Genomic DNA, 15,474 nt, shown 5'->3' with positions numbered 1-15,474 from the left:
TCAAAGGAAAAATGATGCAGGAGAAAATAAGAAGGAGCAGGCGATGGCTTTGAAACCGAAGAACTCATAAAGAAAAAGTTATATAATGGAGGAAGATGACGATATAGCCTTGATGACTCGACATTTCAATAATTTTCTAAAAAGGAAACGAAGGCATCATCAAAACAACTGGAAAAAGATAAAAGCTCAAGACCTGTTAAAGTTTCATCTGACATAATTTGTTTTGAGTAAAGGAAACTAGGTCACCTCTGAGCTGATTGTCCCAACATAAAGATCCAGCCAAATAAGTAAAAAGGCAAGGAGAAAGCAAAATATAAGAAAGGGAAGATGAAGACACAAAATACATTTTGGGCCGTAAGAAGAAGAAGCAGAAGAGGAGGTAACGAATTTGTGTTTAATGGCTAATGATAATATTGATCAATTGGATCAAGATGAGGTATGTAACTTTTCATATGAAGATTTGTTGGTTATTTCTAAGAAAATCTATGACTCGTATAGAAGGTCAAAGAAATTGTATGCTACTCTTAACATTGAGTTTAGTACTTTACAAATTGAGCATGTTAACTTAGTTAAAGAATATTTTGATTTAGATATAGATCACTTGTCCCTAATTGATGAGTTTGATGTATTAAATAAGAAGCATATTGAATTATTTGATACACATGAATTCTTGAAAACAACACATATTAAATTTGGAAAGGAGTTTGATAAATTAGAGAAAGTTGCATGGGAAAAAGATCACAATGATCATCTTTTAAAAGTGGAAGTTACAGGATATGAATATGAAAATAATGCGTTAAAATAAAAAATCATAGCACTTGAAAAAGATAATACATCATCCACATTAGCCCAACCAAGCCAACCCTTAACATTTCATTCATCACACAACTTCAGGAAGAGGCATCACCACCCATATAGATTAGTGAACCCATATCCCGGTGTTAGGTGCTTATCTTGTGTCATGCTATGCCACATAGTCTGCACTTCCACGATTCACCATAGGACACCCCTAGTATGGATACCGAAATTTCATTCATCATAGCATAGCATGCATAGATCTCATTCATGCAAGCATAAGGAGGAACCCAAACTAACTTAGGTTCCCAAATCTAACCCTTGAATGACCTTATAGGGGTGTTATAACAAAAGACCTAGTGTGAGCATGTGGTACCTAGACAGTGGATGCTCGAGACATATGACTAGAGTCTTGAAGAAGTTCATTACACTTGAGGCAAGAACTGGAGGCGATGAGACATTAGGAGACAACACCACTACGAACGTGGTGGGCTCTGATATTGTTGGAAATGCTAAAAAAAATTTAATTGAAAATGTTTTATTTGTTGATGGTTTAAAACATAATTTGTTAAATATTAGTCAATTATGGGACAAAGGTTTTGACATAAAATTTCTTTCTGGCAAATGTTTGATGAGTTTAATTGATAAGCTTGTATTATAAAGAAAATAAATAAATATTATTTACATGTTAGATCTTGATGGCATTAAAAATTCATATTCACTGTGTTTAAAAATAATAATAGTTGACTTGTGGCTATGGCATAGGAGACTATGCCATGCTAGTATGAAAATACTTAGAATTATCTCCTAGAAAAACCTAGTGAGAGGTGTAACTAAATTAGACTTCACTAAGGACTATCTATGCGACGCCTTCTAACTAGGAAAACAAATTAAATCATCATCTCATTTAATCAAGGATGTGATTACATCAAGGCCACTAGAAATCCTTCACATGGACCTATTTGGACCCGTTAGCACAACTAGCCTATGTAAAAAGTATTATGGATTTGTAATTATAGACGACTTCACTAGATTCACTTGGATAAGATTCTTAGCACACAAGAATGATTTATTTGAGGGGTTTAAGACTTCTCCACTTGTATTCAATAAAAATTAGGATGCAAAATCTTAACAATCCATATTGATTATGGTGGAGAGTTTTAAAAGGAAAATTTGAATCCTTCTTTCAAGAGATAGGAATAGAGCAAAACTTCTCTGCCCTTAGAACTCCTCAGCAAATTAGAATAACATAAAGAAAGAATAGAGGTTTGGTAAAAGCTACTAGGGTAGTGTTAGTTGAGACACTCTTCCTAGATATTTTAATAGTTATGGAATACATTGTGCATCTTTTCAATAGTTGTGGCATACTTTGTGCATCTTTTCTGTATTTGAGCTAATTTTGTGCTCTTTTTAATTTGTGAACGATTGCACATTCTTTTGACTTTTGTATATTTGTACATTTCTCAAAATTTTAATTGATCTTTCCAAAATCAATAATCTAAAAGCTCAAATTTCTCTAAGTACAAAGATACTTATATTGAAAAGAGAAATAAAAAAGAATAAAACATCAAAATAATAATAATAATGTTAAAATTTTGTATGCCTAAAAAGAACATGAATTCGATAGTCTTAACTTAATCGAGTAATAAATTGACTTATATTTATAAAAAAATTAGATTTTTTAATGAAACTGATTTTATAGTGTTGTTCATATTATACCACTTTTTAGATCGATTAAGTCAGGATAATCATATAGGCTAATGAACATTTCTAATAGAGACCAAAATCAACTATAACAAGGAAAGATAGTTTTTATTGATATTAAGATAAAGATAATACAATGAAGTTTAGATGATATCAATTCAACTACAAATATCACATCATCAAATATAAAATTAAAAACAAAAGATAATCACAAAAAGAATAGAAGTCATGACATCATATCACTAAGCACAGCAAAGACAATCACATAAGAAGCACATGTATCACTCTGAGGGTCCCTGGTCTAGAGGAGGTGATTGGTTGAAGATATTAAAATAGGTATTCATCATAGCCACATTTGTGTTCATTAATTCAAACTAACTTTGAATCTAACCCATGTCCTGATGGTATTGAGCATCATGCTGTTGAAGATGTGTCTGAATTTGATCAAAGCGCTAATCAAAATGAATCTCAAGTCTATCAAAATGCTGGACCATATCCTGAAAGTATGGTCCACGAGGAGGAGCAAGTGCAGGTGCAGGTGTTCTCCTTTCTCCCTCAGAATCTTCACTTCCATCATCTCTCCAAAAAATTGCTTAGAATAAAGCATCAGTAAAGTAGATAGTTATTTCTAGATGAGCATCAAGATGAACTAGATTATACTTCTTCTCAAAAATGTAGGTCACTAAGTGTCCTAAGGCAATATTTTTATTTCTTTTATGAGAGACATGGCCAATTTCAGAAAGCCCATAAATATAGTCAATAATAAGTTGGGCTTCATCTATAGGTTGACCTATCATTATAAGGTAAGTGACAGTAGAAAGAAGAGGAGTAATATTGATATGATCACCAGCTTTAGGAATTATAGAGGTTCTAAGAACATGCTAAATGATCCTAGCATTTTGGTTTAGAGTGGATACCTTAGGCAAATGGCATACTTCTCTAATCCCTCTAATCACTATATTTTTTTTAGTCCAGTCATAATCAGAAGTAGAGGAAAAAGTGTGGGCTCTAATTCCTTCGATCATTAAATTCAAAAATGCCCATAAATCTTCCTTAGTAATTTCTACCTGCTTCTTCAAAACATAAGATCTAATCCTAGTTTGATCAGTGCCAAAGGTCATATTGGCAAGAAAGTAGTGAAAAGTGTCCTTATTGTAGGAGTGAATCAGAGTGAGAATAAAAGTAAATTGGATGGAGGCGAAAAGTGGCATTACTTGAAATTTAATATTTCCTAGAAGAATAACTCTAGAAGGTGTGATTTTGGTAGACACCAACCTAGGAAATGATTCCTCATTAGTTCTAGATAGAAAGTTGTCTTCATCATTCCTAGAAGATAGACCCTTGGTAAGTCTACCCTTCTTGCTAGAGCTTTCCATTGAAAGATTGAAAGATGAGAAGGTTTTGAAAGGCTATTAAAGTGAATGAGATTTGAGTTCTAAAGCCCTTCTATTTAAAGAAAAAAAGACCTTTCATACGTACGAATAGAGGTTCATACAGTACGATGCTTGAGTTCGTACGTACGAAATAAAATTTCATATGTATGAATGAATGCATTCAAAACAAAATGACTTTTTGTAATTACACAAGTTATGAGACATCCTTTCATACAAACTTTTTGACCATACAATCGTACAGACAAATAGGTGTTCATCCGAGATGATCAGTTATTTAAGATCATTTTAATGACGGCTTGAATCGTCCCCCCACATTGAATGCCTCATGTTCATATGTACGAACTCCAAGTTAATACGTACGTATAGTTTAATAACTAATTATGCCCGTATAACTATCTACATGCATACATATGAATGAATACACATCATCTGGAAGATCTGGGGATCATACAGATGAACTGTATTGAAAAACAAAAATGATACGTAATATGTCCTACCCAATGATCAATACGCTACAAAATTTGTACAATATGAAGGAATTTTGTACAGTACGAATAGAACACTTAGAAAAATTTGCACTATCGATCAAAAATAAGAAATCTGATGGAAAACATTTCAAAAATACACTACACAAAAACACTGAAACAAACACAAAAATGCACATACAGATCAAAAACAAAAAATACACAAACACACATATTAAGTTTGTAAAAAATTTTGATTAAGCATTTAGGTCAATCACACCAAGCCTTGTTTTTAATGTGCTAAAGGTATCAAAGGTTAGTAGTTTTATAAAAATGTCTACAAGTTGATTTTCAATTGAAACATGATTTAGTTTAATTTCTTCTTTAGATACATGATCCCTTATGAAATGATGCCTTATGTCAATATGTTTGGTTCTAGAATGTTGAATAAGATTCTTTGAAATGAAAATGGCACTAGTGTTATCATAATAAATTGGAATTGTGTCTATTATAAATCCTTAAGTCAATCAACTGCTATTTTAACTAAAGAACTTGTGCCACATAAGTTCCTAAGGCAATGTATTCAGCTTCAGTAGTAGATAGGGCTACAAAATTCTGTTTTATACTGGACCAAGAAATTAAAGAATTTTCAATAAATTGATAAGTTCCATATATACTCTTTCTATCAACCCTACAACCTATAAAGTTCGAATTTGAATATCAAATTATTTCAAATGAAGAGTTAAACTTGGGATACCAAATCCCTAAGTTCTTAGTTCCCAAGAGATACCTCAAAATTCTTTTCACTACTTTCAAATGTGATTCTTTTGGATCTGATTAAAATCTAGCACACAAATAAACACTAATCATAATATCAAGTTTGCTAGCAGTCAAGTAAAGAAAAGATCCAATAATTCATATAAATTTCTTTTGATCAATAAATTTTTCTTTTGGGACCTTATACAACTGTATGTTAATTCATATTTTTAAGAATAAAGGTGATGCACAAGATTGTGAGAATTATAGAGGTATTAAGTTAATGTGTCATACTTTAAAACTATGGGAGCGAGTTATGGAGCATAGGTTGCGACCTGATACTAATGTTTCTCAAAATCAATTTGGATTCATGCCGGGTAGGTCGACTATGGAAGCCATACATTTATTAAGAGGCTTGATGGAGAAATATAGAGAAAATAAGGAGGATCTACATATGATATTTATTGATTTAGAAAAAGCATATGATAAAGTTCCAAGAGAAGTGCTATGAAGAGTTCTTGAAAATAAAGGAGTCAATAATGCTTATATTCAAATCATTAAAGATATGTATGCAGGAGATATTACTTGTGTTCAAACACAAGGTGGATTGACCAAGTATTTCCCTATTTCGATTGGGTTACATCAAGGATCTGCCTTAAGCCCATATCTTTTTGCTTTAGTCTTGGATGTTCTCAGTAGACATTTGCAAGAGGATGTACCTTGGTGTATGCTTTTTGCTGATGATATTCTTCTTGTTGATAAGACTAGAGAGGGAGTTGAAGGTAAACTTGAATTATGGAGGTCAACCTTAGAGTCTAAAGGTTTTCACTTGAGTAGACCTAAAACGGAATATATGGAGTGTAAGTTTAGTAGTAATAGACCTAGTGAGGGGATTGTGACTTTGAGCGATCAAGTCATATGCTTTATGGTGCCTAATGTTGGCCTTTAAAAGAGAAGCACAAAACTAAGTTAAGTGTGGCAGAGATAAGGATGCTCAGGTGGATGAGTGGATTTACCCTTAGAGATAGGATATGAAATGAGCATATACGTGAAAAGGTTGGAGTAGCTCCCGTAGAAGATAAGATTAGAAAGAGTCACCTTAGATGGTTTGGTCACATAAAATGGAAGCCTTTCGATGACCCGGTTAGGAGAGTAGAGGTATTAGATTTGACTTGTGTTAAGAAAGGTAGGGGTAGACCTAAAAAGACTTGGTTAAGAAATATTAGGAATGACCTTTCTTTATTAGATTTAAACGAGAATTTGACTTTTAATGGGACACAATGGAGAAAAAGGATTCATGAAGTCGACCTCACGTAGTGGGATAAAGGCTTGATGTTGTCGTCGTCGTTGTTGTTGGTTCTTATACAACTGTACTAAGGAACTCATAGATGTACTGACAGTTTTAGCATTATTCATTTCATTCTTTTTAAGGATGTCCTTAACATACTTCGACTGATTAAGAAATATACCTTCCTCATTTTGCTTAATGCTAAAGCTTAGAAAGTAACTCAAATCTCCCATTAGACTCATTTCAAATTCACTACTCATTATTTTAGAAAAATCATCACAAAGTTTTTTATTTGTAGATCCAAAGATGATATCGTCAACATAAATTCTTACAATGAGTATATCGTCTCTTAATTTCTTTAAAAAGATAGTTAAGTCCATACATCCTATTACAAAAGATCTCTCAAGTAGGAATGTGCTCAATCTCTCATACCAAGCCCTAGGTGTCTGTTTCAATCCATACAATGACTTTTTCAAGTTAAAAACATGATTTGGGTATTTTAAATTTTAAAAACCTAGAGGTTGTTCAACATAAACATCCTATTGAATCACTCCATTTAAAAAGGCACTTTTAACATCCATTTGATACAATTTAAATCCTCTAAAGTAGGTAAAGGCTAAAAAAATCTTAATTACTTCAAGTCTAGCTACAGGGGAAAAAGGCTCCTCTAAATCAATTCCTTTAGTCTGATTATACCCCTTAGCTATCAATCTAGCCTTATTTCTAACCACAACTCTTGAGTTCCAACTACACTTTGATCCTTTGGCCTTATAATTAATTCCCAAACATCATTCCTTACAAATCGATTCAATTCTTCTTGCATTGCAAAAATCCAAAACTCGTCCAAAAGTGCTTGATTTATATTTGTGGGTTCTATTGTAAAAATAAAGGCAGAATGATTGACTTCTTTGCTCAGTCCATTCTTAGTCCTAACACCCTCACTAGGTTCACCTAAAATTAATTCCTTAGGATGGCTTTTAGAAAATCTCAATTCTCTTTTTATTTTTTTTTAAAAGCGCAAGGCTGACTTTTATTAACCAAAGCAAACAAATTTCAAACTACTAGAAACTATAGATTCCTCCTTTAACAAATTAGAGAACAAGGAAGGAATCTTATTAGAGGATAAATCCTCCCAACAAAAATTATTGCAAATGTCATAGCTAGCACATAGATTAGCTAACTTATTACATTCACTATTTACCCAAATAAAATAAATGAACTTATGATCTTTTAACAGTAAAAGATCATCTTTACACTTACCTTCAAAGCCTTGAAAATATTTGATTACATTGTAGTTATCTCCTTCAATAATAATTCCTTGATAATCTTGCAACCAATCCTTCTTGATTTCCCTTATGAACTGGACCAAAAAAAGCTAAAGAGAAGCAATGTCCCAATGCATACAAGAATGACCATAAGCCAAAAACAATCTTCCTTTACTATCACGGACAACACCACCAATTCCGGCCTTGTAATTTTTTAATAAGGAAACATCAACATTAATTTTTATCCAATTGGGAGGAGGAGGGTACAAAGTATTTGACAGTCTAGACGACCGATTCGTACCCCAGTGTCCCATTTTTCCATCAGCCGTAAAAGAAATGGAGGCCATACTTACAACATAAGTAGCTAAGAGCGTGAACAATCTTCTACTTCCCCATGAATGAATTTGTTTATGGAATTCCAAGTTAAATATACTGCATTGCAATAAACATTCACCATGAATCCTTGTTTACTTTGATTTTCTTCCATCCACCTCCAATAAGATTGAAATGAATCAAAGTATTTGAATTGAAATCCACATTTATTCAAGCTTTGAATAAAATTCTTGAATTTATTACAGGATACCGTTTTGTGATCAACATCTTCAATATGTTCACAACCCCTTTGATAGAAGAAATTCTCCTGTATTCTTCTCTGATAAAAGAATTCATAAGTAGGTAAAGAATTATTGAACAACCTCCACCAAAAGACTTCAACCCTTGAGCTCAATCATGCTTTTTTTTTAACAATTCCAGAACATACACTTATGTTCCTACATCTCTGAATTTCTATAAATCAGTGAAGAAATTGAATAACCCAAATGCTGATGGATTAGCTCAAGTTTGTCATTATCATGATCCATATGAATTTCAATCTTCATAATTATTTTACAAATCTCCTTCCCAAAAAATGTTTAAGTTTCATATCATTCCATTTACCATTTGCAATTAAGCAATCCATTGTATCCTCCTCTACAGCTTTGAACTGAAACAAATGTAGGCCATGAGCTATGTTTTCTATCCATAATCCAAATTTCATCCATGATGTTGATAAAACAACCATTTGTAACTTCGCACTTTACTATAGATTTTATCGCCTTTTTACCACTGGATAAAATTTTTCCAGTAGATGAAGTTACAGCTGCATTCTCAGAGTCATCCCACCATTTTCCATATTTTTGGTTTAACATTTGAAATAGCGAAGACTCATTATCCTGAATAACTCTCCAAGATAACTTAGCTCTTAAATCATCCACACTATCCACACAAGATCGAATACCTCTTCATCCTTGATCCATTGGTTTGCACAATTTATTCCAGCTGACATAATGCAAACCCAACTGCCCATCTTATTTGTTCCAAATAAACTGACGACAAAGTCTTTCAACTTCTTTTAGAATGCTTTTAGGCACTAATGAATAAGTGCAATAAAAATTTGAGATAGAGCGCAACGTTGTTTTGATCAACAACATTTTACTAGCCAAAGAAAGATGTTTGCTACCCCACACTGCCGTAAGATTCATAGTTTTCTCCACAATGATATAAAAATCTACAGCTTTTAATCTTCTCAATGCCAATTTTACTCCTAGATACAAGAATTGTCTAACCACTTTGAAGCCCATGATTCTTTCAATAGCTTTTGTCTTCCTTATTTCAACATGTTTACCAAATAACATTACAGATTTTTCAGCATTAACTTTCTTCCCTGTCCAGCAATAAAAATTTGAAATTGATTCTTTGACTTCTCTAACTTCTTTAAGACTAGCATGAGAGAAGATAATGATGTCATCTGCATATAAAAGGTATGATATCTTTGGCAAATTCCTTCCAATCTGGATACTCATAGCTATCTTGTTTAGATTGAACCGGTTAGTGAACAATTGAGCACATAAAATGAATAGATAGAGTGATAGAGGACACCCTTGTCTAAATCCACTCTCCGAATGAATCCAGCTATAAATACTACCATTAATAGCAAAGAGAATTTAGGAAATTCTACACATTCCATGATCCATCTAGAGAAAATCTCTGAAAAACCAAAGTATTTTAAAATACCTTTAAGAGTATTCCAACTCATGCTATCATATGCTTGTTCCAAATCAACTTTAAAAGAAACCAAGCCTTTTAAAGATTTTGAAGTTTTGATTTTCTGAAAAATCTCCTGAGGCAATAGCATATGACCCCCCATTACTCTTCCGTTGATATAAGCAGTTTGCTCCACCGACGCCTCTTTTTGAATCATGATCTTCATTCTATTCAATAAAATTCTAGCTACCACCTTATAAATAGACCTACATAAATTGATAGGTCTATAATGGCTTGGTAAGGAAGAACCACCACTTTTGGAATTAGAACCAAACGAGTCTCTTTTCATTCAACATTCTCCATTTCTTGATTATATTCCAATAATGCTTCATGAAGGAATAGGTGACTTCATCATTTCCAGGTGTAATGCTGCCATTTGTATGAAATACAACATTCTCCATTTCTTCCATAGAAAGATCTTTGATTAAATTTGTTCTATCCTCCTCATCAATCATTCAACTAGGACATGGCCATCCATCCAGATAACCCTCTCTTCTATTCCATTTTCTACTAAAAAAATTAAAAAAAGAACTTCAGAAATGAGCTTCTGATCCTCAATTACTGATCCATCTTCATTTTTAATTTTATAAATACAGTTTGAGTTCTTCCTTACTGAAGAAAAAGAGTAAAAGAAACTGGTATTAGTGTGAATTCGCTTCATCCAGCTTATCTTTGCTCTTTGCTTCCACCAAGTGTTCATCCTTTCCAATACAGAATTCAAATATTCCAACATAAGATCGAAGAATGAAGACTTCCTCCTCTGTCAGCCATCCAATCTCCGCCTCCTTAGTTTGTAACTCTTGAATTTTGGACTTATGGGATACTTTTTGCTGTTCAAACTATTTGAATTTGTCTCTACTCCAATAAAAGAGTGCCTTCATAGTTCTACAAAATTTAAGATTTAACACCTGAACATTATCTCCACTAGTCTTCTTGGACCAAGCTGCTTTAACTACTCTAATTGATGCTGGATATGAAGCCCAAACTTTATCAAATCTTATGATTTTATCTACTACAAAATTAACATCCAAAAAAATCAATATGATAGGACAATGGTCTGATGCCACCCTTGTCAAATGTCTCACCAACATCCGGTTGAACTTCAAAGCAACCAGATTCACATAGAATCTATCCAACCTCTCTAAGATTTTAGCATTACCATTTTTTATTATTGCACCAAGTGAATCTTGGTCCAACAATATTTACTTCATGAAGGTCACATCTTGAAAGAATGAGCTCATTTCTCTAGCTCCCTGAGAGAACCGAAAAGGTCTTCCTCCTCGTTTATCTTCATTAGCCAAAATGTAATTAAAATCACCCCCAATAATTAGGGGATTGCTGTTAGAGAATAACTCTTCAAGATTAGCCCACAAAATTCTTCTATGAACCGCTTCTCTACCACCATAAACCGTGGCTATTCTCCACTTCCCCATCTTCATGACTTCAAGATCACCAATGATAGCTTGATTAGAAGCAAATAAGTAGTTAAATGAAGTTTTCTTGAACTTCCATAATATCAAAATTCCACTAGATAAACCAACAGCAGGAACTTGAACAAATTCCCATTCATTCCCATTAAGGTTGTAAATATCAGAATTGCTGAAATTTAAGGATTTGGTTTCCAAAAGCCCACCAAAAACACATTGTTCTCTTTCACCATCTCCCTAAAGTATAGAGAAGCCTCTCTTTTTTTTTGGCTCCTCTACAATTCCAAAACATAATTGAAGCCATTATGGGACAAATATCATAGCTATGTCTCACCATTTCCTTCAACAATCTCTGTTCCAGGTTTAACATTTACAACAATTTGCAAAACATCTTCCTTCACTAGATTAGTAAGAACATAGAATTTATTTGTATTTGGAATGTCTTGGACTTCAATAAATTCCAGAGATTTTCTTTGTCCTATTCATAAAAAACACGAACAGCTAGCCTATCTGCTTCAACATTTTCAGCACTATCAATAATTTTCTTTCTAAATATTTTCTTGTTCCCCTGATTCAAACTAATCTTATTTGTAGTATTGTCTGCAACATTTTTCTTCCCACGAAAGCCAATCCCATTAGAATTCTTCCTTTAGCCAATCCCATCAGAATTCTTTCTTCCATATCTGACATGGATCCAAGGTCCATATCCACTGTCATCAACTGTACCAGCTTCAACAAATTGATCTTTGATAGGAATAACTCAAGGATCATTCACATTGCGTTCATATGCATCTATACTTTTTGATGACTTTGCAACAACCTTCTTATGGCAATTCATTTGGTCATGTCCAATTTTACCACAACCAAAACAAATATTAGGAACCTTTTCATATTCAACTTTTTGATAAAATTTACCAGATTTTCCTTCTACCCAAACTCCAAGAGGTAGAGATTCTTCAAGTTTTATATGAAAAAAAATCCTTGCAAACTCACGTCTCCCCCATTGAAACATATTTTCATCAAGTAAATAAGGTTTACCAACCTTTGAGGCAATCCTACAATCATTTATAGGATCCCAATAGTGAAGAGGTAAGTTTGGCATTCTTACCCAAATTGGTGCAGTCAAACCTTTCAACGAATTGGGAGAAAAAGATTGGCTCCATCTATCCACTCCAATAATGTTACCCTTCACGTACCAGGGTACATTAGCGAGAACCGATTCCACAGCTTCGTCATTTTCAAATAAACTCAAGCACCATCCATTTCCAAGACAAGTTAGCTTAAAATTTCCCATTTGAGACCATTGTCTCCTCAGTTCAGTATTTACCATAAATGAAGAGGCATTCTCTCCAAATGCTTTAATCACTAAAGCCTTCTGAAAAGTTTTGGTATTTTCCAAAACTTTTCCTTCATACGACTGAATTGTTGAGCCATCTTCAGAAATACAACTTCCAAAATTCCAGTCAGAATCAGAAATCCTTTTATTGGATTTCTTTTGCCAAGCATTCATCAGATTGTTCCCAGTTTGCTCTTTAGATAAACTGGCTTCTTCATTGTTCAAAATACCATGGCCTCTTATAGCTGAATCACACATTCAAACCTTATTCAAATCAGTCTCCTCTGCATACATTTGATTCACAACAATTTTTTTGCATGTATCGGTTTTATCTGAATTCTCTTGAATTCCAACAACTTTCAAACCATCTTCATTTGTTTCTGTTAACATAGTCGATACGGACTTATTAAATTTGAGGAATTTTGGATCATCTGAGATAGCAATTCCTTTACATTTTTCTACAACTGGTAAAGGTTTTGCTTCATTGATCATCAACGGTTTAGCATATGAAGAAATCCTCGCACCATTATTTCCAGCCCTTGAGTTGATTCCTGAATTTGAATTTCCAAACACCAGAGGAGAATTGTTATTGAAGATTCATTTTTGTACATCAGAAGTAGATTGTCGAACTCCTTTTGGATAATCACCAGCTAATAATTGGCGATCAACCGCCGCCATTGGCCGCCGCTTCTTCACCACCAAATGATTTTTTGAAAATTGTTCTCTCACTAGAAATTCTCACAGTCTCTCACTAGAAAATCATTTTCTCTTAATAAAAAATCTCAATTCTCTAGGTAAAGGGTTTTTTTAACTCTAAATTTTCATCCAAATTTATTTTCTCAATCTTTTGGGAGTTTATTTCTATCTCATCCTCTTCAACATTTGGCTCATCCAAAATTCCATATTCATCAAATATGTGGTCTCCTAAACTACCAAAGTTCTTTTGTTAAACACTTTATAAGATTTTCCAACACTAGAGTATCCAAGAAAAATTCCTTTATCTGATTTTGGATCAAATTTTTCTAAGGTAGATTTTCTATTATTATATATGAACATCTTATAGCAAAAAACATGCAAATATGACAAATTAGGTTTTCTCCCCTTAATCGCTTCAGCCCAAAAATTTTTAGGAAGTGAATATTCTGTTAACATGGCTCGAGCGACTTCTATTAATGTTTTATTCTTCCTTTCGACTACCCCATTCTGCTGAGGGGTTCTAGGTGCTGAAAAATTATAATCAATTCCTTTCTCTTTACAAAAATCCTCAAATTTTTTATTTTCAAATTGACCACCATGATCAATTTGAATTGTCAAAACCTGACATCCTAATTTCCTTTGAATCCAAGTAAAAAAATCTCGAAACTCCTCAAATGATTCACTCTTATGATATAAGAATTTAACCTAAGTGAATCTTGAAAAATCATCCACTATCACAAATCCGTATATCTTCCCTCCTAGACTTACTATTCCTACCGGTCCAAAAAGATCCATATGTAAAATCTTTAAAGGCTTGCTAGTTCTAAGATCCTAAATGGGTTAAAAAGAGGACTTCACCTGCTTTCCTAATTGATACGCATCACAAAGGTGATCCTTAGTAAAGTCTAGTTTTGGTATACCTCTCACTAAGTTCTTTTGGGTAATTCTTCTAAGATTTTTTATGCTAGAGTGATAAAGTATCATATACCAAAGCCATGATTCATCAGAAATAATTTTCAAACAAAAAATAGTAAGAGTTTTGATAAAATTTAAATCTAACATATAAACATTATTTACCCTTTTTTCATGCAAAACATCATTATCATTTAGGCCTAAAATGCAGCTAGTAGGAAAAAGTTTAACTAGTAGCACATTTTCAATAAAGAAGTTTTTCAAATTTTCAATCATACCTAATCCAACCACCTTCCTTGTGGTGTTATCTCCAAGTGTAATCCTGCCTCCATTCCTGGCTTCCAGCATTATAAATTATGTAGTATCTATAGTCATATGCTTTGAGCCACTACTGTCCAGGTATTAAATGCTCTCATGAGGCCTTGTATGAGAGCATGCCTATAAAATCATCAAATGTTAGAACTGGGAACCCAAACAAGCTTGGGTTCACCTTTTAGCAAATTATAAATAGATGCATATATGATGTGTCTAGGTTTATGCATCTAAGGTCTCCACATTAAATGATTTTTTTTATATAAAGTACAAGTGTGTGCTATATGTCCAAACAATTCACAAGAAAATTATTTAACTATAGGAAATGGATTTCTTAATCTTCTATAACTACTCTATCTATTCCTGGGTTACAAAAATTTTGGATACAAACTAGAATTAGAAAAATCTTCAAGTATTGGTGATTTCCTATTTTCCACAAGTTCTTTTACTTTCAACTTCAAAAATGCATTTACATCTTCTAACACATGATTGAAAAAATTCAAATGATACTCTCTATTTTCTTATTCATCCTTAAAATTTTTAAATTCTTTTTCCAATTGAGCATAGGATGTTTTCAAAATCTCATTCTCCTTATTTAAATTATCAAATTCATTAAGTAAGCTCATGTGGTTGTTATAAATTAATGCATGATCTTTCCTATGGATTTCTTATTCTCTCTACAGCTCTTATAATTATATATTCAGACTAGCATACATTTTCTTTAACTTCATATATACATTATGTATTCTTTCAGAAACATCTAATAATTCAGCATAGGTTAAGTCACATACCTCTTCTTGATCTAACTGATCATGATTATCTACCATTAAGTAAAAGTTGGTGACTTCTTACCCCTTTTTAATTTCTAACGAGTCTGATGCTAAGTCCGCCCAAAAAGCTCTTCGAAATTTTTTCTTTCCCTTCTTCTCTTTTGGTTTCTCCTCTGCCTTCTCCTTGCTGGGAGTGGCTTTAAGTTTTGGGTTGTCTGATTTAACATGTCTAGGTTTCCTACACTCATAGCAAATCACATCATTAGAAATCTT

At 33.0% G+C, this 15,474-nt stretch overlaps 1 protein-coding gene across 1 annotated transcript; it reads right to left on the bottom strand.

Moving 5' to 3' along the window:
* Positions 1 to 11,935: 11,935 nt before the first annotated feature.
* On the bottom strand, positions 11,936 to 12,769 carry LOC110093263. Its single transcript, XM_020818095.1, has one exon. It carries the CDS (start codon positions 12,767 to 12,769, stop codon positions 11,936 to 11,938), a length of 834 nt encoding a protein of 277 aa, XP_020673754.1.
* Between the last annotated feature and the right edge of the window lie 2,705 nt (positions 12,770 to 15,474).

The sequence above is a fragment of the Dendrobium catenatum genome, unplaced genomic scaffold, assembly GCF_001605985.2.
Source record: "Dendrobium catenatum unplaced genomic scaffold, ASM160598v2 original_scaffold_236564, whole genome shotgun sequence".
In the NCBI taxonomy this organism is placed as follows: Eukaryota; Viridiplantae; Streptophyta; class Magnoliopsida; order Asparagales; family Orchidaceae; genus Dendrobium; species Dendrobium catenatum.
Note: the sequence above shows the minus strand (reverse complement) of the source record. Positions and strands in the feature narration are given on the sequence as shown.